Source organism: Globicephala melas, chromosome 7 (assembly GCF_963455315.2).
Source record: "Globicephala melas chromosome 7, mGloMel1.2, whole genome shotgun sequence".
NCBI classification, from domain to species: Eukaryota; Metazoa; Chordata; class Mammalia; order Artiodactyla; family Delphinidae; genus Globicephala; species Globicephala melas.
Genome location: NC_083320.1, coordinates 22,711,396 through 22,734,896, shown reverse-complemented (window position 1 = coordinate 22,734,896; position 23,501 = coordinate 22,711,396). Strand labels below are relative to the sequence as shown.

General features: G+C 35.1%; 2 protein-coding genes across 3 annotated transcripts in view; both read left to right on the top strand.

Moving 5' to 3' along the window:
* Positions 1-21,264, top strand: part of SPAG16 (sperm associated antigen 16) — an 885,872-nt gene extending 864,608 nt beyond the window's left edge. For both annotated transcript variants that reach the window (XM_060301456.2, XM_060301455.2), the window contains one exon: positions 21,026-21,264. In XM_060301456.2, the coding sequence (XP_060157439.1) occupies positions 21,026-21,201 (176 nt within the window). In that variant the 3' untranslated portion in view covers positions 21,202-21,264. The remainder of the gene's footprint in view (positions 1-21,025) is intronic.
* Positions 21,265-22,149: 885 nt separating this feature from the next.
* The window catches only part of VWC2L (von Willebrand factor C domain containing 2 like), a 152,439-nt gene continuing 151,087 nt past the window's right edge, over positions 22,150-23,501 (top strand). Inside the window, exon 1 of the mRNA XM_030838730.2 lies at positions 22,150-22,665. The gene's annotated coding sequence lies outside the window, so the exon portion shown is untranslated. The remainder of the gene's footprint in view (positions 22,666-23,501) is intronic.

Sequence of the window (23,501 nt, the reverse complement as noted above, 5' to 3'; positions counted from 1 at the left end):
GCTCTTTGTCATAAATTAATTGGCCATATATGTGTTTATTATTTATTTCTGGGCTCTCAATTCTGTTTTGTTGATCTTTGTGTCTCTTTTTATGCCAACACCATACCTTTTTGATTGCTATAGTTTTATAATACAGTTTTAAATCAGGAAGTGTGATGCCTCCAGCTTTGTTATTCTTTCTCAGGGTGGTTTTGGCTATTCAGGGTCTTTTGTGATTCCATGCAAGTACCCATACTTTTGGCATGGTCATTCTTGCCCTACTACTTACTGGCTGTATAACACAAGGCAATTTCCTGAAGCTCTTTGAGTTTAATTTCTTCTGTAATATTGTAGTAACCATTAGGATGATTTTGAGGAATAAATAAGCTAGTACATGTAAAACACCTATGGAGAGTGAAGGCCAAGTAAGGAGAAACAGAAATACTAGGGGGGATTCATCTTTTTCATTCAAATTCATATTTAAGATCTTGTGGAATAATTTTTAAATTATATACTTAAAGCTCAGATTACCTAATTTATTGAATAGAATACATATGGGAAAATTGGCACCACTTTTTATTCACCAAAATGTAAATATCACACTGAAGAATGCATTAAATATAGTGAATTAAATGCCAGGACACCACTACAATGACAGTAAAGAAGGACATGGGTATAAATACACAAAGACAGAAAATGAAGAGAATACTGTAATGGGCTAGAGATGTCAGTAGGAGACAGGTGGAGGAGTGATAACTGACTTAGCAAAGTAGAGGATGCAGGGACCCAAGTGCCTATAAAGGAAAACTTTAAGATGATGTGTTAATTTACACAACAGAGCTCCCTAATGATTCTGGAACTGATGTCACCTGCTACAAAGAATTCAGGGAAGAGGCATGGAGCTGACATGGTTGTATTAATATAAATAAAGAGCAGTTTAAACCTGAGATCTTCTCTCCCACCCTATTCAACCAAGCATTCTCCCTTCAACCACAATTCTCAAAGGAAAGGTTTGTTCTCCAGAAAAATTGAATCAGAAGGGGCTCTGGACTCAGAAACACAAAACACAGAATGTAAATACAAAACATGGATTTTGACCAACAACATTCTCTCCACCCTTCCCCTCATTCAGCTCCTGGAACACAGGCCACCACGCAGTATTCATTGCTGGAAGAATTGAATAGAACCCAAAGAAAATGCCTACAGATAGTGACATGAGGGGATAATTTTCATTACACACAATGAAAATGTCAGTTTGCCTCCCACTTAGAATTTTATCCACACATATACCTTTTCTTAGGAACCCCCAGATAGACTTTTCCTATGCAACCAACGAAGCTCTTGTTTTCGAGGTATGGTCTCCAGGAAAAAAGAATCCAAAAATAAACTTGATGTATTTGACCATGCAAGGAATAGTACTGAAAGAAGTTCTATAGTTACAGAGAAGAGTTTAGGAGTGATTAGTGATAGGTACATAGAAACCAACCCAGAAAGGAAAAAAAAAAATCTGGGAAGTAAGTTTGTACAGCAAGGGATATATAATCAGAGCATCCTAAATGAGTCAGCAGTGAATGATAAGGATAAGTGTCATAATAATGTAACTGAACTAAGTATTAACTGAATTTGTTAATACTGAACCTAGAATTGTGATCTCAACTAGTTGGAAGGATGGAGAGATGAGAACTGAGTGTAATTACATAAAAGTCTAATATTCTCCCTAATAGGAATTCCATGGAAAATGTCTGAAATTGATACATTGAAAAATAGCAGTGGCACAAATGATTGTCCAATATGATGGCAAATTTCAAAAGCAGCAGCTAGAAGGATTTAAAATAGGCACTTTGGGGAAGGGGCTCAGGTGATGTGAAAGGAGTTAGGGCAAAAAAGTATTGTTTATTATAAGCCTATAGAACTTGATTTCTTTAACCATGTAATATTTCCTCAATAAATATCAAAATTAGGGGTTTCCCTGGTGGCGCGGTGGTTGGGAGTCCGCCTGCCGATGCAGGGGACACAGGTTTGTGTCCTGGTCCGGGAAGATCCCACATGCTGCAGAGCGGCTAGGCCCCTGAGCCATGGCCGCTGAGCCTGCGCGTCCGGAGCCTGTGCTCCGCAACAGGAGAGGCCACAGCAGTGAGAGGCCCGCGTACAGCAAAAAAAAAAAAAAAAAAACTCAAAATTAATTTAAAATGCAAATATCTCATATGGAAGCAGCCTTTCAATCTCTCTTCTTGAAATTAGATTAAAGATATGTTTATGAATCTTAGATGACTTCCTGGTAGCTTATCCCTTTTCTTGGTTGAATGATACAATATAATACACTTTTCCTACAATTATGTCCTGCTCTTTGGCTGTCAGCCCCTGAAGGAAATATGTAAGATTTGATTGACTTGGTCTTGCCATCTCCTTTCTGTCACCAGTTGGAAAAGCTTTGTTCAAGAATATCTAGGGTTGTGTTAAAAAAAAAAGTTACTTTTTTCTCTTTGACTAGTTCACTAAATAATAAACATGAAAGGTAAGATATTTATTGGAGTAAGTTATAATAAATGAGGATTTGTACTTTCAGGTTTAGGAATAGAATAAAATACTTTTTATATATATTTTTTGCCAAAATTGCAAAATAGTTATCTAGTAAAATAAGTTGCCATTCATATCAGTTAGGATCATTTAAGTGAAAGTGTGCATGTGTTTTATGTGCAGGATTAAACAGGACCCTGTACATCTTCAGAGGCACGTTTGCACTTGATTAAAAACTGGAAACCCCTCATGCTTTACAACGCTATTAACATGAAACTAAAAAAAAACAAGGAAGATGTTATACATGAGAAATATTAAAGATGTTAATTCCTAGAAAAGAGAACCATATCAAAGCTTTAGATTTGCTCTGAAACCAGTTTTTATGCTATTTTGAAGAGACTCCTAATTTAGAAAGTCCAAATCATGTTTTTTAAATGGAATTTCTCACAGTCATAGAAAATGTACCATCAGGACTATGTAATCAATGTGAAGCAGATGGTGGAACAATTATCTGGTGTATTTGGGTACTACCATTGGCCAGTTCATAGCGAGTGTGTGCCAGGAAATTCATTCTGTATTTTCAATCTGCTTTCTGGTTATGATGGATAGTGCTTTTTTAACAAAAATCTTTGTATTATTTTAGTGTCTATGATATAAGCTACATCTACACGGGCAACTGTTTTTTTTTAAGTCCAATTGGAGGTATATAGTAATTTCAAGATTCAAATTTTTGAGTTTGAGCTGTGATTATTTTTCAGTATCAGCATAGCTTATTACTATCAATTCTTTGGCTAAATAACTGCTTCCTAGTATATACAAATCTTAGTATTTAATTTTAAAACCTTAAATATTTAAAATTATATGGTATGGTTCACAATGTAGAGAAGACACTTTTTTTAAATTTTTAAATTTTTATTTTTTTATACAGCAGGTTCTTATTAGTTATCCATTTTATACACATCAGTGTATATATGTCAATCCCAATCTCCCAATTCATCCCACCACCCCACCACCACCACTTTCCCCCTTTGGTGTCCATACGTTTGTTCTCTGCATCTGTGTCTCTGTTTCTGCCCTGTGAACCAGTTCATCTGTACCATTTTTCTAGGTTCCACATATATGCTTTAATGTACGATATTTGTTTTTCTCTTTCTGACTTACTTCACTCTGTATGACAGTCTCTAGATCCATCCACGTCTCTAAAAATTACCCAATTTCGTTCCTTTTTATGGCTGAGTAATATTCCACTGTATATATGTACCACATCTTCTTTATCCTTTCATCTGTTGATGGGCATTTAGGTTGCTTCCATGACCTGGCTATTGTAAGCAGTGCTGCAGTGAACACTGGGGTGCATGTGTCTTTTTGAATTGTGGTTTTCTCTGGGTATATGCCCAGTAGTGGGACCACTGGGTCATATGGTAATTCTATTTTTAGTTTTTTAAGGAACCTCCATACTGTTCTCCATAGTGGCTGTATCAATTTACATTCCCACCAACAGTGCAAGAGGGTTCCCTTTTCTCCACACCCTCTCCAGCATTTGTTGTTTGTAGATTTTCTGATGATGCCCATTCTAACTGGTGTGAGGTGATACCCCATTGTACTTTTGATTTGCATTTCTCTAATAATTAGTGATGTTGAGCAGCTTTTCATGTGCTTCTTGGCCATCTGTATGTCGAGAAGACACTTTTGAATGCTAATTCAGAATTATGTACAAGAGTTAAGGACTTTAAAAAGACATTGAAAGCAACTACTTTTTAGCACTTAGGATAAGATCATCCTAAGTAATATGTATTTTATTTTTCAAATTACAATTACATTGATCTATTAATCTCATCTTGGTTTCAATTTTGTTTTTCTAACACATTATATTTAGTAACTTCAGTTATCACTATCTGGCTCTCTATAGGTGGTAACATAATTACTTAGACACATTGTATATATACCTAGTTCTAGAACACTGGTGTTCTCTGATGGCAATCAAACATATTTTTTGTTTTAAATGTAAGAAATGACTACACAGTAATGCTGACATTATTATATGTCTACTATTCCTTAAACTCAATTTTTATTTTCCAAACAATAGTGGAGAAAATAGTATAATGAACACCATTTACCCAATGACTATAAGATTTTTGTCAATTTTGTTTCATCAATACCCTCCCCTTGCATTTTCATCTATTTTATTCTGAAACAATTCCCAAAGAATGATTTTTTTAGTGTAAATACTGACTACAGCAAAAAGAGTATATTTTCTCAAGATAATGACTTCTCAAAATAACCTTTATCTATTTGGCTGTATATATTTTTAGCCTTTTTTTTCTGAAAATGGTCTCTATTTTAGAGATAGCTGAAATATTAAACTTTTTAGTGTTCAGAACTCTTCGTAAATCACATCAAGCTCTTTTGAACATGTGCAAGATTGTTAACTGAAACTTAAAATATATCAACCTAGATAGAAGAGCCCTTGAAAAGACAGTTTTCTTAAGTCATTTTCTTTCCTGCAAACACTGAGATTATTAGGAAAGCTCTTTAAAAACTATGACATATGTTTCTAACTATAGAGATTATAACAGTTTTATTCTTTAACTTAAAGGAAATTCAGTGTTTCTGGGTTGGCATTTCTTTTGGAGGTTATAATCTGGTATATGAATGGAACTCCAATATTAATAATCAGAATATCTAGTCAGTGCAAAGGAGGCTTGAGTTTAGGGGATACTTTCCACTTTCTAAAACACATTGCTTGTTACATAGGTGTTCAGCTCTTTCTTTTCCTTTGCAACTGTAATTCCCATTTCACCCCCACCTTCCTTGCAATTTTCCTTGGGATTTTTCTGCATTTGAAAGTCTGACTGTAAATCAAGGGACTCCAAACATTGGCAATCTGTTTAACAAAATAACTGTGCTGATTTCTTAGTGAAGTCAGATGTAATTTATTCACACTGGAGTCTTTTAGGAGGCAAGATTATAGAATGAGATGGATTGCCAAATGGAAAAACAGTGGGAAAGTAAAGCACTGTTTCAGTGGCCTAGAATGTGCCTTGTTTTTGTTTTCTTCTCTAACGCAAAAATTGACTCTGGCTTTGCATATGTGGCATGACTATCCAAAGTAGGTTGTAGTTTTTTGGGTTTTGGGGGTTTTTTCCCATGCAAAGTGTTCATTTTTCTTAAATAACAGCATTTTGATCTTCCTTTGGGTAACTCTTGTACACTCTCAGCTTTTGTAGTGGGCAGTCAGTCCTGGCTTTGTCCATCACACCTTTCCACTTGCCAGCCATAGTAATCGGTCCAGGGATAAGCACATGATCCCAGCTTGACAATGTGGGATATTTTTACCCAGTATGAAACTGCTGAGCAATAAAGGTACTCTTGCCATGGATATTAAGTTTGGGAGGCTCTGAACCTGTTGGGACTACCAAGTAGACAGAGCCTGCCTGAGAGTAAATCCACACTGCAGAAAGCAGAATTGAAAGACAGTGAGGGATGACACTCTGATAACATCATTCCAACCTCTTGGTCTAACTATTTCTGATTTCAGTCTACTTGTATTTCTGAGTTATAAATCTATATTCTTATTTTTTCTTTGCCACTTTGAGTTTTCTTTCACTTGCAACTGAACAGTTCCTGAACTAATACTCCATCTATTGACAAGTCAAATTCTATTTAAAAAAAAAAAAATTGCAGTGTCAACTTTGTCATTTTTATGCCTCATGTACACATCTAAATCATTTGTGTCTTGTAACTTTAACCCCAAGTATTCATCAGGGCCCTAAATCTCAAATTGTCTCTTAGCTTTTATCAAAAGCCCATTTGATATAAGTTGGAATGCCAGATTAAGAGAGTAAGAATGAAAAAGTGTGATGGAGAAAGTCTGAGTAAAAACAAACTAATCATATAGTTGCTTTAAATTTTCTATGAGATACAAAGCCAGGCCATCAGAATGCAATATACTAGAATATTACTTTAGATTTCCATAAAATGCCTTCACAGAATTATGAGTTAATATAAATTTATTTAGCACTTCAGGTAATAGCCAAATCAGCTTAGCTTTCTGACATTACTTTTTCCCCAGGCTCTAGAATAGAAAAGGTTTACAACAATCTTGGGTTGCCATTCTTGCTTTAACACTAGCTCTGTTACTTTAAAGAAGTTACTTCATCTCTATGATTCCATTTCTTTCTCTGAAATGAAGCATGAAAATAATGTTTTCTTCACATATGGTTGTAAGTATTACAGAATATAATAGAAAATATTGAGGAAAAAGTAGATAATGGAAACTAGTGGGTTTAAAAAAATTTTTTTTATTGGTGTGTAGTTAATTTACGATGTGTTCATTTCAGGTGTACAGCAAAGTGATTCAGTTATACATATACATATGTTCATTCTTTTTCAGATTATTTTCCCATATAGATTATCACAGAATATTGATTAGAGTTCCCTGTGCTATACAGTAGGTCCTTGTTGGTTATCTATCTTATATATAGTGTGTGTGTATGTTCATCCCAAGCTCCTGATTCATCCCCCCACACACATACCTAAAACATGGAAACTAGTGGTTTTATCTTTTATCAACCCCTTCAAATCACTTTGAAGGTAAAATGTCAATTAGATGGTAGGACTGTATATTTCCTCAGGTAATGAATTATGACAGATTTGAAATTTAGGCTAAAGAGTTTAATGATTTTTTTCTAAAACCAAGCAAATTATACTATCTTTAACTTGTTTAGCTACTCCATACTCAAAAGAACTTTCACATTTGGTATCCTAGCTGTTCTTTTCTGGTTTTTTGGCAGTGGATAGAGAGGTTATCATCACGCTATAATTCTTTTATCACAGATTTGCATCTTCTTGACTGTAACTACTAAATCACATATATGCATCTTCTTGACTATAACTATTAATGGTGTAGTGATGCTGCTTTATCACTTAACCACTTTCACCCACTGGACGATATTGCCCAGGAGTAGGAAAGGATGAAGTTCTAAAAATAAGGATGCAATTATTAATAATTCACCATCTCAGCATTAACCAACATAAGCTGACAGGGTTTTCTGTCCCACAGATAAGACTCCACATTCAGAAAGGGGGATTCCCTTATGACAAAGTTAGTGATGACACAAATGTCCCTAAAGAGAAAAATTTCCGAAATATTAGAACTCTGACTTTTAAACTGTAGTACACATTATGGTTTAAGTAGTAAAAACAAAAACAAAGTACTTTAATTATAATAATATTTTAGTTTTAATTACTTTTTGGTATAAAATATAAGCCTTCAGGTCCTTTCTCTATTCAATAATAATGGGGAAAGAGATATTGCAGTCTATGATTTTCTCTCAGCTTCACTTTACCAGAGCTTATCTGATCCTCAGAACTGAACTGAAACTAGATTTTCCTCTGACATCAGCAAAAGCTTTTCTGAAATGTTTGCAACTCTCCAGGTGCATGGGTCCCTGAATAAATATTATTTCAACACTGATCAGCTGCATAGGTGAAGACCAAGTTAGGAAAGAGTTCTACAAGGATTTCTTAATGAAAGCAGGTGGCTGTTGATATTCTAAATAGATTCAGTAATTAGAACATTTTTAGGACTTTAGGGTGCATCTCACAAGGGATTTCTGTAATATTTAGAAGACAGCTCACATAGGAAAGCACTTGTTCAGGAAGATATTCATTCATGCTCTCCTAATAAATAGGGGGAAATTATTTTAAAAACTACATATGGTAAGATCAAAAGTTCTGTTCCTAGCAGGGAAATACTTTACTTTTTGGATTTATTGCTGAGTTTTAGGAATTTCTGCAGTGTCAAAGAACTGCCTTCCTATATAGGACGTGGATTTCAAGTGTAAGTCAAAAAACCATTACCATATTTGTTTGAAACTTTAGGGTGAACAGATAAAACATACCCTGTGGAACAAAATTCACTTAATAAATAACATTCCATACCAAGTTTAAGTAACAGTAGATTTTATCTTCATCCTCTCAGTTTGTTGTATCCGTTAAACATATTATCTATTCTAAATAACATATCTGCTTGACTAGTCCTAAAATAAGATTTTGAAACTTTCTAGTGTCATTTTATCATGTGACTTTCCACCAAGAGAAATTTAAAATGCATTTATTTTTAGCCTATATTTACACTTTGACTCAATCCTTGTTCCAGTGGTACTACCTGCAAAAGTTAAGACCTTTTAGCAAGAGTATACATAGCAGAAAAAAATACTGAAAAAGTTTAAAAATTGTTACCAGCACTTAAGCAAATTAAATTGCCAAGAAATATTTTTTTCTGAAACGTATTGATTAGTGATAGGGTGCAAAATAAACTAAATCAAATTTCACATCTCCTTCAGTTATGTTTTTGAGATTCTGAGTAATGACCCAGGTTGAGCCATTAATGCAAATCCTCAAAACTTAAATAGTTTCTTGATACTTTTCATTTTGAGGCATCTTTTAAAGAAACAACAGATGCCTCTCCACATGCATTCTAAAAATCAATACACTTAATCAATAATGCTCTCCACAGGTAATAAATGCTGAGAAGCATTTCTGCCTATCTCTATTGATCGGGAGAATTGCTTCAGATTGGTTCAGATGTGTATAAAAATCATTTCCTTATTGATCAAAGCCTTCTCTACTCTGTTATTTCATATATGGCATACAGCTCTTTTAGACTTCATGTATATCTGTGATAAACAAATTTCCTGTGATCTGTGTATGAAACTAATTTGAATGAAATGTAAAATGGGTGTTTTTGTTTCTTTGGGGGAACATACTGCTTGAAATGTAATCAAAGCCTGAATAATCATGAGAAATTACTGAATTTAATGAGAAATGTAATGATGTTTTAATTATTTGTAATCTTAAAATTTAAGCTTTTTTGAGTCTGCTTCTATTATAACAGAATTCATGCAGACACATGCATTTAATCCAGAATGATGCAATTCCCGGTGGTATAAACAATAGAAAACTGCATAGTTATAGTCAACTGTTGACTCATATTGCTGGCAAGTTATATTTTGGTAACATGATCAAACATGTAAGTGGACATTGTGACCTTTTTGCTAATATATGTGTTAAGTGTATAGACAGAGTAATAAGAAAAGTATGTCTTCTAAATTAATTGTCTAACAATAAGTGTACAGTTTCAACAGATAGAGCATTTAATGAGTCTCATTAAATAGGGTCTATTCATCTTTGAGCCAAACAATTGATTCATTGGGTAAATATTATTAGATTAAGGACTCTTCCAAGGAAGCTCAACCTCTAAGTCTTGATACATTAACTAGTGTTGTAAATTATAACGAAAAAGCCAAAGATTCCTGTCAACATGACTTAGTAAATTTCATAACCTTATACTACCTATTTTCCTTATCTGAATGTTCCATTAAAAAATGGCGTTATTTTGGCCACTGTATAAGCTACTGTGGAAAGTGTCACTGAACCACTACCTCCTTAAAAACACCAATTTTTACTTATTGAAAGGTTTCATTCATCTCATGATTTTCATTTGGAATCTCGGGGAATATGGATTATCATATAGTCAAGTTCCAATATCTCAACTTTAGATAATTTTACTTTATCTAACAATTTGTTTAATTCTGAAGGAATCTCTTATGCAAAACTAAGTTGAAATTTTCAACAAAACAAGAAGTATAAGGAATTGGATAAAGTATGTTCACTATATTCAAAAATACTATTTGAGTGAATCTGAGGAAATATTAGTCAATGTTGAAAGCATAGCATCAGAAGGATGATATATTCTGGTTTGTTTCCCCTAGAGCAAAAATAAAATAAATTTTATAACATCTTAATATAAAACACTTGCCAAAGATGTGGAGGTATCTATCTTTCTGCTCACTAAGGCTCTATTGAATCTTGGGTACGGATAAACTAAAAGGCTAAACCTGCTTTCCTAAGTCTCTCATCTATTCCCAGGAAGCTAACTAACTGTACAATAAGATTCTTGGAGTCAATAAGTACCATTAGGGTAACCACAGAAATGAAATTTTTGAAATATTTCTTGTACTTAATTAATCTTAAAGTATTCCTAGGAGCAAGCATAGATTCAGCTGGAAACTGGAGCTGCACACCCAAGAGAGATTTACTCTGACTCATGTTACATTTTAGTGAGGGCAGCTTAATCACAGTGGGAAAGACAACATTGAGCCAATCACTAAAAATTCATCTGGAGGTATTAGGGCATGACGTGGAGGATAAGAACGTTAGCTCTGGAGTCAGTCCTCACTTCCAGATTCCACCGCTTATAAGCTGCGTGGCTTTGGGGAAGTTGCTTTTATCTGGCTCACTTTCCTCCTGCAGGAAGCAGAGTGTGTGCCAGCACCGTCCAGTAGAAACATAATGTGAACCACATATATAATTTAAAATTCTTAGTAGCCATGTTTTCAAAAATCAGGTGAAATTAATTTAAATTTTTTTTAAATTTAATACAATGCATCCAAATTAGTATTATTGTGATATGTAACTGATAAAAAAATTATTAATGAAATACTTTACATTCTTTTTTCATACTAAGTCTTTAAAATCTGGTGAGCATTTTACAATGATAGCACATTTCAGTTTGCACTAGCTGCATTTCAAATGCTCAGTCAGTAGCCATATGTGAGTAGGGGCTGCTATCATGGATAGTGCAGGTATATATTCACCCCATAGGGTTGCTGTAAGGATAAAATGAGATAATGTGTGTAAAGTGTTTGTTTGGCAAATAAAAAGGACAAAAAAAGGTAGTTGTGAAAACTTTTACTGTTATAACTAAGTACTGACTATAGCAGCCTAGGTGCTAAACTGGGGTGAAAGCAAGAATATATGACATAACTCTGTTCCTGTGTAATTACAAAGTTAAGAAGGCAAGATAAATAAATAGTTAACTATAATTTATGGCATCTCATTATCATATGAATGTATGAATAATATGCAATAAGTGCTCAGAAGAGGAAGATCTTCCCCACTAGAGTTGCCTTGTACCCACCTTGGTGAAGAAAATCATTTTGAGCTGGTATTTAATCAATGGGTTGACTTTTCTCAGGAAGATAAGGTAAGGGACCATGAAGATAGCTAAGAAAAATATTCTACCAGAGGAATTATAGGACCAATAATTCAAAGGTGGGGAAGTGAAAAAATACACTCAAGAAATGAGGGCAATTTTTGATGGAGAACACAGCGTTCATGTAAGAGTGTACTTGGGTGAGTACATGCAGATCTGTGTTAGTGAAGGGTGCTTAAAAGCCATGCTAAGATACTAGGACATTTTCAGTGTCAGAAGGAAATAGTAAAAAGAGCACTGATTTGGAAGTCAAAGATCTGATTTTAACCAAGTTCTACAATTGCCATGAATATGCCAATTTCTTACCTTGGGCGAGTCACTTCATCTCAGTTGTGTATTTTTTTTTTAACATCTTTATTGGAGTATGATTGCTTTACAGTGGTGTGTTAGTTTCTGCTCCATAACAAAGCAAATCAGCCATACATATACACATGTTCCTTAGATCTAAAAAAAACAAAACCTGAGAATGTCAAGAGTTGTAAGGGGTCTCTTTGTTGTCACTGTTCCTGCTGTTTTTGTAGTTGTTCTATTCAAATTTATGGTATTTTAGGATGGGAGTAGCATAACTGAAGAAAGCTTTAAGAATTAATGTAGGTAGATTTAAAAGTAAAGAAATTGTAACCAAAAATCACTTGGGGTTATCTTTTCAATGGTCCTGACATCTTAAAAATAAGCACTTCAATACTGTAAACATAACAGTTGGAAATGGGAAAATTATAGAAAAGTAGCAAAGAAAAATAGATGAAAGTTGGGTTAAGGATGATGGAGAGGGAGAAAAGGTGTGAAATGATTGCCACTGCAGTTTGGACTCTGAAAAACAGAATATAGTATTCAAAATTGAAATGGAAGAACTAGACAGATAATTTTGCTGGAGATGTGGGACAGGATGTAACATGAGTTTGTAGTTTTTTAGTAGGTACAATATATACACTAGAATGTGTCCTTTTAAGAATTAATTGATATATGAGGGAGATGATGGAGGAGCAGAACATGGAGCTCACTTCCACAAATACAGCAAAAACACATCTACAAGTGGAACGATTTGCACAGAACACCTACTGCATGCTGACAGAAGACCTCAGACTTCCTAAAGGGCAAGGAACCCTCCATGTACCCAGGTAGGATAAAAGAAAAAAGGAAAAAACATAAAAAGAAATCGGGAGGGCACCTGTGCATCAAGGAGGGAGCTGTGAAGGAGAAAACGTTCCTCCTTCACCCTGGGAAGGCTCCTCACTGGCGGGGAGATCTGTCTGGATGGAGAGGGGGCTTTGGAGCCTCAGAGGAGAGCACAGCAACCGATGTGCAGAGGGCAAAATGGACAGTGACCTGCACAGAAGGTCAGTACCACCCCACTGCACTCCGCAACCTGAGACCACTCGTCTGCTGGTGCGGGCAGGGGCTGGGTGCTGAAATTCAGGTTTCAGTGGTCAGACCCAGGGAGAGCACCAGGGTTGGCTGCATGGTGACAGCCTGAAGAGGCTGGAGTGTAGCAACTGAAGGTCACTCGGAAGAAGCCTGGGCCTGCCAGAGAGGCAAGGCACCATTGTTGGGGGGCACACAAGGAGAGGGGCAGGACCACCATAGGAGCTTCTTTCCCTGCACGCATGTGCTTTCAGGGCTCTGGGGGCAGGCGCAAGCCACCGCTGCCATACTGAGCTCCAGGGTGGGCACAGGCTGCCGCCACCACTAAGAGACCTGCAAGTGGGCTCCAGTGGCTGCCCCCACTGTCCTGGGAGTGCGTGGGCCATGGCTGCAGCTAGGGGACCTGCAAGCAGGCACCAATCGCTGTCCTGGGGAGTGGGCAAGCTGCCACCGCTGCTAGGAAACCCTGCAGCAAGTACCGGTCTGCTGAGAGTTAACACCTATCTTGAAACTCGTCCAAAAAATTGCAGAGGAAGGAACACTCCCAAGCTCATTCTATGAGGCCACCATCACCCTGATACCAAAACCAAAGATAGCACAAAAAATAATTACAGGATAATATCACTGAACAGGATAATATCACTGATGAACATAGATGCAAAAATCCTGAACAAAATACTAGCAAACAGAATCCAACAACACATTAAAAGGATCATACACTGTGATCAAGTGGGATTTATTCCAGGGATGCAAGGATTCTTCAATATATGCAAATCATTGTGGTACACCACATTAACAAATTGAAGAATAAAAACCATATGATCATCTCAGTAGATGCAGGAAAAGCTTTTGACAAAATTCAACACCATTTATGATATAAAAAAAAAAAAACCTCTCCACAATGTAGGCATAGAGGGAACCTACCTCAATATAATAAAGGCCATATATGACAAACCCACAGCAAACATCATTCTCAACAGTGAAAAACTGAAAGTATTTCCCCTAAGATCAGGAACAAGGCAAGGATATCCACTCTCACCACTTTTTTTAAACATAGTTTTGGAAGTCCTAGCAATGGCAGTCAAGGAAGTCCTAGCAATGGCAGTCAAAGAAGAAAAAGAAATCCAAATTGGAAAAGCAGAAGTAAAACTCACTGTTTGCAGATAACATGATACTGTACATAGAAAATCCTAAAGATGCTACCAGAAAACTACTAGAGCTCATCAATGAATTTGGTGAAGTTGCAGGATACAAAATTAATACACAGAAATGTCTTGCATTCCTATACACTAACAAAGAAAGATCAGAAAGAGAAATTAAGGAAACAATCCCATTTGCCCACACATCAAAAAGAACATACTGGCTTGGCCAAAAAGTTCGTTTGGTTTTAAGTAAAGACATTTTTCGTTCTCACCAAGAATTTTATTGAACAATGTATTCACTAACCAAATGAACTTTTTGGCCAACCCAATACCTAGGAATAAACCTACCTAAGAAGGTAAAAGACCTGTACTCAGAAAACTATAAAGTACTGATGAAAGAAATCAAAGATGACACAAACAGATGGAGAGATATACCATGTTTTGGGGTTGGAAGAATCAATATTTTCAAAATGACCATACTGCCCAAAGCAAACTACAGATTCAATGCAATCTCTATCAAATTACCAATGGCATTTTTCACAGAATTAGAACAAAAAATTTTACAGTTTGTATGGAAACACAAAAGACCCCAAATAGCCAAAGCAATCTTGAGAAAGGAAAACGGAGCTGGAGGAATCAAATGCCCTGACTTCAGACTATACTACAAAGCTACAGTAATCAAGACAGTATGGTACTGGCACAAAAACAGAAATATAACTCAATGGAACACGACAGAAAGCCCAGAGATAAAACCACACACCTATGGCCACCTAATCTATGACAAAGGAGGCAAGAATATACAATAGAAAAAAGAGTCTCTTCAATAAGTGGTGATGGGAAAACTGGATAGATACATATAAAAGAATGAAATTAGAATATTATCTAACACAATACACAAAAATAAACTCAAAATGGATTAAAGACCTAAATGTAAGACTGGATACTATAAAGCTCTTAGAGGAAAACATAGGGAGAACACTCTTTGACATAAATTGCAGCAATACCTTTTTGGATTCACCACTTAGGGTAATGAAAATAAAAACAAAAATAAACCAATGGAACCTGATTAAGTGTAAAAGCTTTTGCACAGCAAAGGAAACTATAAACAAAGTGAAAAGACAACCCACAGAATGTGCGAAAAAATATCAATATTTGCAAACAAAATGACCAACAAGGGATTAATCTCCAAAATGTACAGACAGCTCATGCAGCTCAGTATCCAAAAAATGGGCAGAAGATCTAAATAGACACTTCTCCAAAGAAGCATACAGATGGCCAAAAAGCACATGAAAAGATGCTCAACATCACTAATTATTAGAAATGCAAATCAAAATGTCAATGAGGTATCGCCTCACACCAGTCAGGATGGCCATCATCAAAAAGCCTACAAATATAAATGCTGGAGAGGGTATGGAGAAAAGGCAACCCTCCTACACTTTTGGTGGGAATGTAAATTGGTACAACCACTATGGAGAACAGTATGGAGGTTCCTTAAAAAACTAAGAACTACCATATAATCCAGCAGTCCCACTTCTGGGCATATATCCAGAGAAAAACCATCATTCTAAAAGATACATGTACCCCAGTGTTCATTGCAGCACTATTTACAATAGCCAGGACATAGAAGCAACCTAGATGTTCATCAACAGAGGAATGGATAAAGAAGATGTGTTACATATATACAATGGAACATTACTCAGCCATAAAAAAATGAAATAATGCCATTTTCAGCAACATGGATGGACCTAGAGATTATCACACTAAGTGAAGTAAGTCAGACAGAGAAAGCCAAATATCATATGATATCACTTATATATGGAATCTAAAGAAGAAAATGATACAAATGAACTTCCTCACAAAACAGAAACAGACAGACTTTGAAAACAAATATGGTTAACAAAGGGGAAAAGGCGGGGGAGGGATAAATTAGGAGTTTTGGATTAACGTTACACACTACTATATATAAAATAGATAATCAACAAGGACCTACTGTATAGCACAGGGAAGTTTACTCAGTATTCTGTAATAACCTATATGGGAAAATAATCTGAAAAAGAATGGATATATGTATATGCATAATTAAATCACTTAGCTGTACACCTGAAACAATACAACATTGTAAATCAACTATACTCCAATATAAAATAAAAATTAAATTAAAAAAGAATTAATTGATATGTGAAGCCCATGGATGTTTTAGTTTCAGAGTTTCACAAAGTCGTAAAATCAATCCCATAATTCTTCAGTGTTAATATGAGCATTAAATTTGAGCCTGTTTACTTTGGAAATTCAGTGGCACTCAAAAAGAAGCCCCAAGTGTCACACTTATCTGAGTTGTAATTTATGAAAGAAATTTTAAAGCCAGTAAAAGGAGCAAGACTTTTTGAATAATAAATATTTCAATTCAAATCCCAGCTTGACCTTCTCTGAGTCTCTTTCTTCATTAGCTAAAAAGGGAGAATATCTACCTATTAGGATTGAGTGCAGAACATGTGAGGTACCCAGTGGAGCTCTAGATGCTCAATAAACGATGGCTACTGTGAACTCATTCTAGTAGATCTGAAAGACAAAGAAACTCATATCCTTTCTTTTAAAAAAAAATCAATATTATACTACTATTTATATCATACCACAACTCCTCCTGCAACAAGCATGTACTCATTACTGATTATGTCAAGTTTCATAGTTAGTGTCAAAAATATTTCAGTAGTAGGTAATATGCAGAATTCCTAAACTTAAGGATTTGTCTAGGTTAGGAGGTAAGTGTTAAAAGATTCAGGTACTCCTGCGTATTTTAGGTGTATACTCTCAAATTGAATTTTCACTCATGTAAGTTATCTAAAATTAATTTTAAATTCTTTAGTTTGAAAAAGTGCCCATATTTTATTTGCACAGTTTGTTAGAATACAATGAGTTTCCAGTTTTTGTTGGTTCATCCAAAATGATTACATATACCCAGATAAAATGTTACCACTCAATCTCCATGGGTTAATTCATTTTATAAACTTCAAGAGATTCAAACATTCAAGTTTTATACCAAATCCAATTGAGACTGCTTTGCTCAAGATATTATTAAACCTACATTTTTCAAAAAATTGCTTTTTAAAACAGAGTATAAAGAAGCTCTATTATGTTAAGTAAATTATAAGTTAATTTAGAACTAAAATTTGAGTGAAACACTAATTTTTAAAGGTTTGTTCACTCATCCAATAGCAGAGCAATACTTTGAGTGAAGGTGAAATTTAGTGCTTATTTTCTTTAGCCAAAAGAAGTTAGCAAATTAATCCAATAGAGTAAAATGGATAGTAATACATGTTATCCTCATTCAAACTCATTGGTCAACAAACAAGATACTGATTTAAGCAACAAGAAATTATTCTGAAGTCTTGATGGATAAAAACAAGTATTAAGTTTTTCAGAGATGTGTGGATCAAGACAGTTATAATCACTCATTGTTGATATTTACTGATTTATATAAAAGAATAGCAGTTATAAAATTATATCAATCTTCTCCCCAGACTGCCTACTTTCTTCCCATTCTGTAAAAGTTTGGGAATCCTGATAACTTAGATGTTATATAAAAAATGACTTACTTTGGGCTTCCCTGGTGGCGCAGTGGTTGAGAGTCCGCCTGCCGATGCAGGGGGCACGGGTTCGTGCCCCGGTCCGGGAAGATCCCACATGCCATGGAGCGGCTGGGCCTGTGAGCCATGGCCGCTGAGCCTGCGCGTCCGGAGCCTATGCTCCGCAACAGGAGAGGCCACAACAGTGAGAGGCCCGCGTACTGCAAAAAAAAAAAAAGACTTGCTTCTTTTTTGCTTAATACATGTTGAGATATTTATATTTTTAAATACCTTTATGAACCAATTTGGCTATTTTATTTTTAAATCAGTGTTGGCAAACTATATTATTCTATGTTTTTTAATAATATACTTTAAATCCATGTGATATTTGTGGAATATGTGCATTTATAATTTAGTAATTATTCTTAAAATACCATGCTAAATGACATTTTAAATAATCTATTCAGGAATTGCATGTTAGGAGACAAAATTTTATTAAAATGTTATAATGGTTTAATATTTTATTAAAATGTTATAAAATTTTAAAATGTGAAATAAAAAATAAATTATATTTCTATTTTGAAAGAGGCTTATTCACTTTAACATGAACATTGTTGGTACAAGTTTTCATAAATCCTCATAGTACTATTTAAAATTTCATGTCTACCATATTTTAATTCCATTGACCAAGTTTGATGTAGGTACATCTTCTATTCTTCCGAAATTTGTCATTAAGACTGTGACATTGGTATGACAAATGATTCATATTGTAGTTTACTTTTCATTGCCCATCATCAGGATATATAGAAAGATAACTATGCACATGTCTCTTAATACTCTGCTTTGTAGAGATGTCACCAATAGTCATACTGTGATTTTTTTCTTTTGAGAGTGCCACCTCTCTGTCTCTCACACCAACAGATACTAATGTAGTAACTGACACATCCTGGTAAGTAATTTTGAAAATCTTCTAACCTAGAAAGAGTTCAGCATCTCAGATCCTAGTAAAACTAATTTTGGGGTCAGACATTATATGCCATGTAATAATCCAATATTTAGAGATGAACATGATTTTATATATATATACACACACACACACACAATCTTACAGCCTTTTGAAAATGAGTTCAAGTAAACCTGAAAACCTCACCATAAACTTGCTGACTCAAATCTGTTCTAACAAAGACACATTTTTTAGATACCTGAGGCACGGTGCTGCTGAATTATATAATCCCTATCATTAAATTCCAATGTTATCATCTTCTCTATTTTATTGAACAAGCTTTCAGGAATTACAGAGGACTTTCATAAATACTTCCAATTAAAACTTTTACAGATTTGACTCCAACAAAAGATAATGGTTTAAAAGCTAAATTCTTTCCTTTTTCTTTACAGGCTTTGATTCTGTTTGGTTTTGTTTTCAAAAATAGAAAATGATATTTACCACCTTCCTAGTTGTTGTGTGAAGAATACAAGAAAAAAGTTATTTCATTCTTAGGAAAGTCACAAACAACAATTGCCTACAATGTGTGGCTGGAAGTGTAATCCACATGTAATGCCTCTGTCGGCAAAGACTTAGTAGAAGGGGCTTTATAATAAATATTCACATCTGCTACTTTGGACACTCTAATCCATCCTAAGAATCTTTGCTGTGTCAGGCTTTGTTCTAAATGAAGAAGCTCAGTAGATATAAAGGTTTGCAAATAGGCCATATTTATCATGATTAACTTTACTTTTATAACTTTTCTCTGTTTTAGAGATATTCATGTCAATTTGGGTTATAATTCTTGATTAAATATTTGACTGTGACTTTTATGGCAATATTATTATTGAATTTTTATTATGGAATGGAAAAATTCTATTTTAACAATGTATCACCTACTTAACATCTGTCAAGAAGGCATCACTGATAAAAATGCTGTGCTGGATGTGGAAAAAAATGACTAAAACCCCAGGCTCTGGATTCAAAGTGTTTGTGATTAAATGCTAGCTCCCTCCGTATCTAGGGTGTCATCTTAAGCAAGTTACTTAGCCTTTCCAGGATTCTCTTTCTTCACCTATATAATGGAGTTAATATTATTTTCTTTATCATTAGATACTGTAAGGATTATATGGAATCATCAATATATATGTTAGGTACTAAATCCAGTATCTAACGTGTTGAAAGAGTTTAATGAATTTTAAATGGCATTACTGGAATGATAATATTATATGCCTTCTAAGTATGATTAGATAATCCCAGTGACAGTACTAAAGTCATTTATTTAACCCACACACTTATGTAGACATATTCTGTTGTTTTTACTTACCTCCAAATTCCCTGATAGTTTGCTGCTGGACTTCTTTAATAAAAAGTATTGGGCTTCCCTGGTGGCGCAGTGGTTGAGAGTCCACCTGCCGATGCAGGGGACGCGGGTTCGTGCCCCGGTCCGGAAAGATTCCCACATGCCGCAGAGTGGCTGGGCCCGTGAGCCATGGCCGCTGAGCCTGCGCGTCCGGAACCTGTGCTCTGTAACAGGAGAGGCCACAGCAGTGAGAGGCCCGCGTACCGCAAAAAAAAAAAAAAAAAAAAAAAAAAAAAGTATTAGTTAGAATGGGATTACTGATATGTTTTTCACTTTAAGGAAATTATTAACTCACAAATATATGGTATAAATATTATGACAATACTCTGTGCAGTATTTAGCTCTCTTATGACACAAAATTTTAGTTTAACAGAATTTTGAATTTTAAATTAGAGTAAAAAACCTAAGACATCTTTGATATGGAGGTATTTATTTTCACTTCAACTCCAAAAACAATTTGTTGTGCTAATAAGTACCACAATTTTTAAAGTATAAATGTATATTATTAGTTCTAAGTAGTGATTTAGTATACTAAACAAATTTAAGTATAATAAACAAATTTAAGTTATAAATTACCCACTGTGTGTATATATGTATATATGTGTATGTGTATATATGTATACATGTATATATGTATATATATATCTTTGCCTTAGATACATTTTGAATCCTATTTTTTAATACTTTTTTTCAGAAATAATTCACTTGAAAAAAGAAAGCTTCATTGCTTAATTGCTTTCAATCTCATCTTCTCAAAATTATTAATCCCAAATATAAGGAGACTAGCAGGGCATTTGATGACCTCTGCATATAAAGTAGATAGAGCATTTAAAAATTGTATAATCTAATCATTGGCATATCTTAATTTTAACTGGAATTATTTCCTATACAGCCAGGAGTTAGTTCATATTTAATGACTGACATCTAACGTAAAATGAATCTGAATTACAGTTGAAACAAAACTGTATATTCTGTTGCTTATAAACTGTGACTGCTTGAAATAAAACTTTGATATTCATTCTCTCTCCCTCTTTCTCCCTCCCTCCCTCTTTCTGTCAGGTCAAGTTTTAGCTCAAGCAAGTGGCAATGGGGTTATCCATTTACTGGATCTTAAATCAGGGCAGATCCACAAATTGATGGGCCACGAGAGTGAGGCTCACACGGTCGTATTTTCTCATGATGGAGAGACTCTGTTTTCTGGAGACTCCGACGGCACCATTCGAACGTGGTCTTGATGGTCAGCATATCCCACTGTGGAGGGCATTCCCTTTAAGGCTTGAAAATGCCTTGTATAGTCCCAAACCAGTAAATATCTGGTTAAATATGCCAGCAGGTGACATTTACAATTTGCTTTAAAACATGCTTTGGACATATATTTTAGTGCTCATTACTGTTACCAATAAAAAAAAAAAACTTTCTGCTCATTTATTTGTGTCTGGGTCTTTTTCTTTCTCCTTTTGATAAGAATTTCGAGACAGAGCATCTTTGCTAGCAGTTTGGAAGAAACAGCTTTACAATGACGCCTAATGACAGACTAGATGAATTACAGATTGATTTTGAATGTTACAAAACAAACTGCAGGAGAACCAGGCTACTTTTTTTAAAAATCAAATCTAAACTGCAGGAAGACCTGAAGTTTAATCATGTAGCACAGGGAAAGTCTTTCTGTAAGCAAAGGGTCAAGTAGAATTGGGGAGCATACATTTTCACAGATTCTTTAACAATGATTACACTTTATCTGTTAATAATAATCAGAGACTGCAGATGGCTTAAGTCTAAATGCTAGGCTCTTCCAGAACTTTCATCTCTGAAGCCCATGGGAGAATGCATTAAGTATAATTACAATAAAAAATGAGAAGAAAAAAAAATCGTAGTCTCAATGCAAGTAAGTATCTTGCACGTAAAATGCCTTTCCCCCTCCCAATGCATGCATCCACTGTATAAAGTGCGACTGCTTAGAGAACGCTCTAGCCTGGTCCAAAGGAGCAGCTCGGATTTCGACCGAGCTCGACTCAGAAGCCAGTTGTTGGCGCTGTCCGTGGTGCTGAGGAATTCCCAGCTGCCGGCAGAATGAGCTCCAAATCAGCAGTCTGCAAACTGCTCTCAGTGATGCAGAAACCCAGCTAAAGTTGCTCCTTTCCTTCACGTCCACAGTTAGTATTTTCTGGTGTTTAAGAGAGGATTCAAGCAACATATCGTGGATGATGCTGACGGTATTGCCAGCGGAGTGGGTTTTAAGCTACAGCATGCTGTCGCTGATTTTGATCCTCAGAGCCTAGCCAAATCACCTCTACTGCCATATCAAACACTGTGTAAGTGAACTCATGTGTGGAGGAGGCGTAATCAGCCGGGAAATTTCATAGAAGGATCTGGGAAAAGGCTAAAAATAAGTTCAACATGATTCTGCTACTGGGGTCTGGATTGCTATAGGACCAGCATTGCTTCTTGCTTTGAATTCTGAAGACAGATCCAAAGCATATTTCTTATGTGTGTCTGCAGTGTTTCTCTCTGGAAGGGCGGGAGACTGCTTCTTGACTGTGTTTTGAAATGGGAGGTAGAATGGATTGCCTTTAATTCAAGCCTGAAAATGTATTCTTTGGATAATTAAAAAGAAACTGCTTTTCTAAAACATACCTGATCTTTTAGTTTCTATTGGTCAATGACCCCCACCACCACCATTTAACCTCCAGAGTGATTAGGTAAGTGTATCTCATGACATGAGTTATGTTTGTTTTCTCAAAGAAATAGATGCAGTCATTTAAAATCATATGTAGCAATATGGGGTGGGGGGAAAGTTTAGCTGGGAAGTGATCCTCAGTATAGCAATGTTTTCTTACTTATTTAAAAATCTTCAGATAAACATTTTGATTTCTCTAATGTTTCTTCTCTTAAATATTAAACTGCACTAGAGTAGCTTAATTAAGAAGAATGCTCTTGAAAAAAATAACTTTCTTATACTGAAAAGACCTTGTTTTCTTCATGCAGATTTTAAAATATATTTCATATAATAAAAGCATGCTTAATGTTTATATAAAGTAGGTATTACATCCCTATTTTTACCTTTAAGTTTACATTCACCCTAACCTGACACATTAATGCCTACCTGTAGCTTACAAAGAGATCATTTTCTATGTCCTTTTGAAACAGAATGATATGTGTATTTTATATGGCTTATCTTGCATGTATTGACAGATACTACTAGAAAACTATAAGAAAGCACAATAGCTCCTTTTTCTTCTAAGATAAACTTTCTAAATATGTGGGAAATGCATGCTTTAATTGGAAAATTATGCTTTTTCAGAAGCTTGTATTATGTTTGTGGGCTCTGTAGTAATTTAAGGGAAAAAATGCTTTGTCAAAGGGAGCTTCCAGCTTCTCAAGTAGAATTATAGGTTTGCTTTTTTTTTTGTTCTGTCATGACTCACTGTTTTTGACATATTTTAAAAGAAATCCATCTCCTTTATCATTACCTACCCGAAAGGAATTCTAATATTAGAGAGCAGTTTTCTCTTAAAAGAGGTCATGAATATACTCC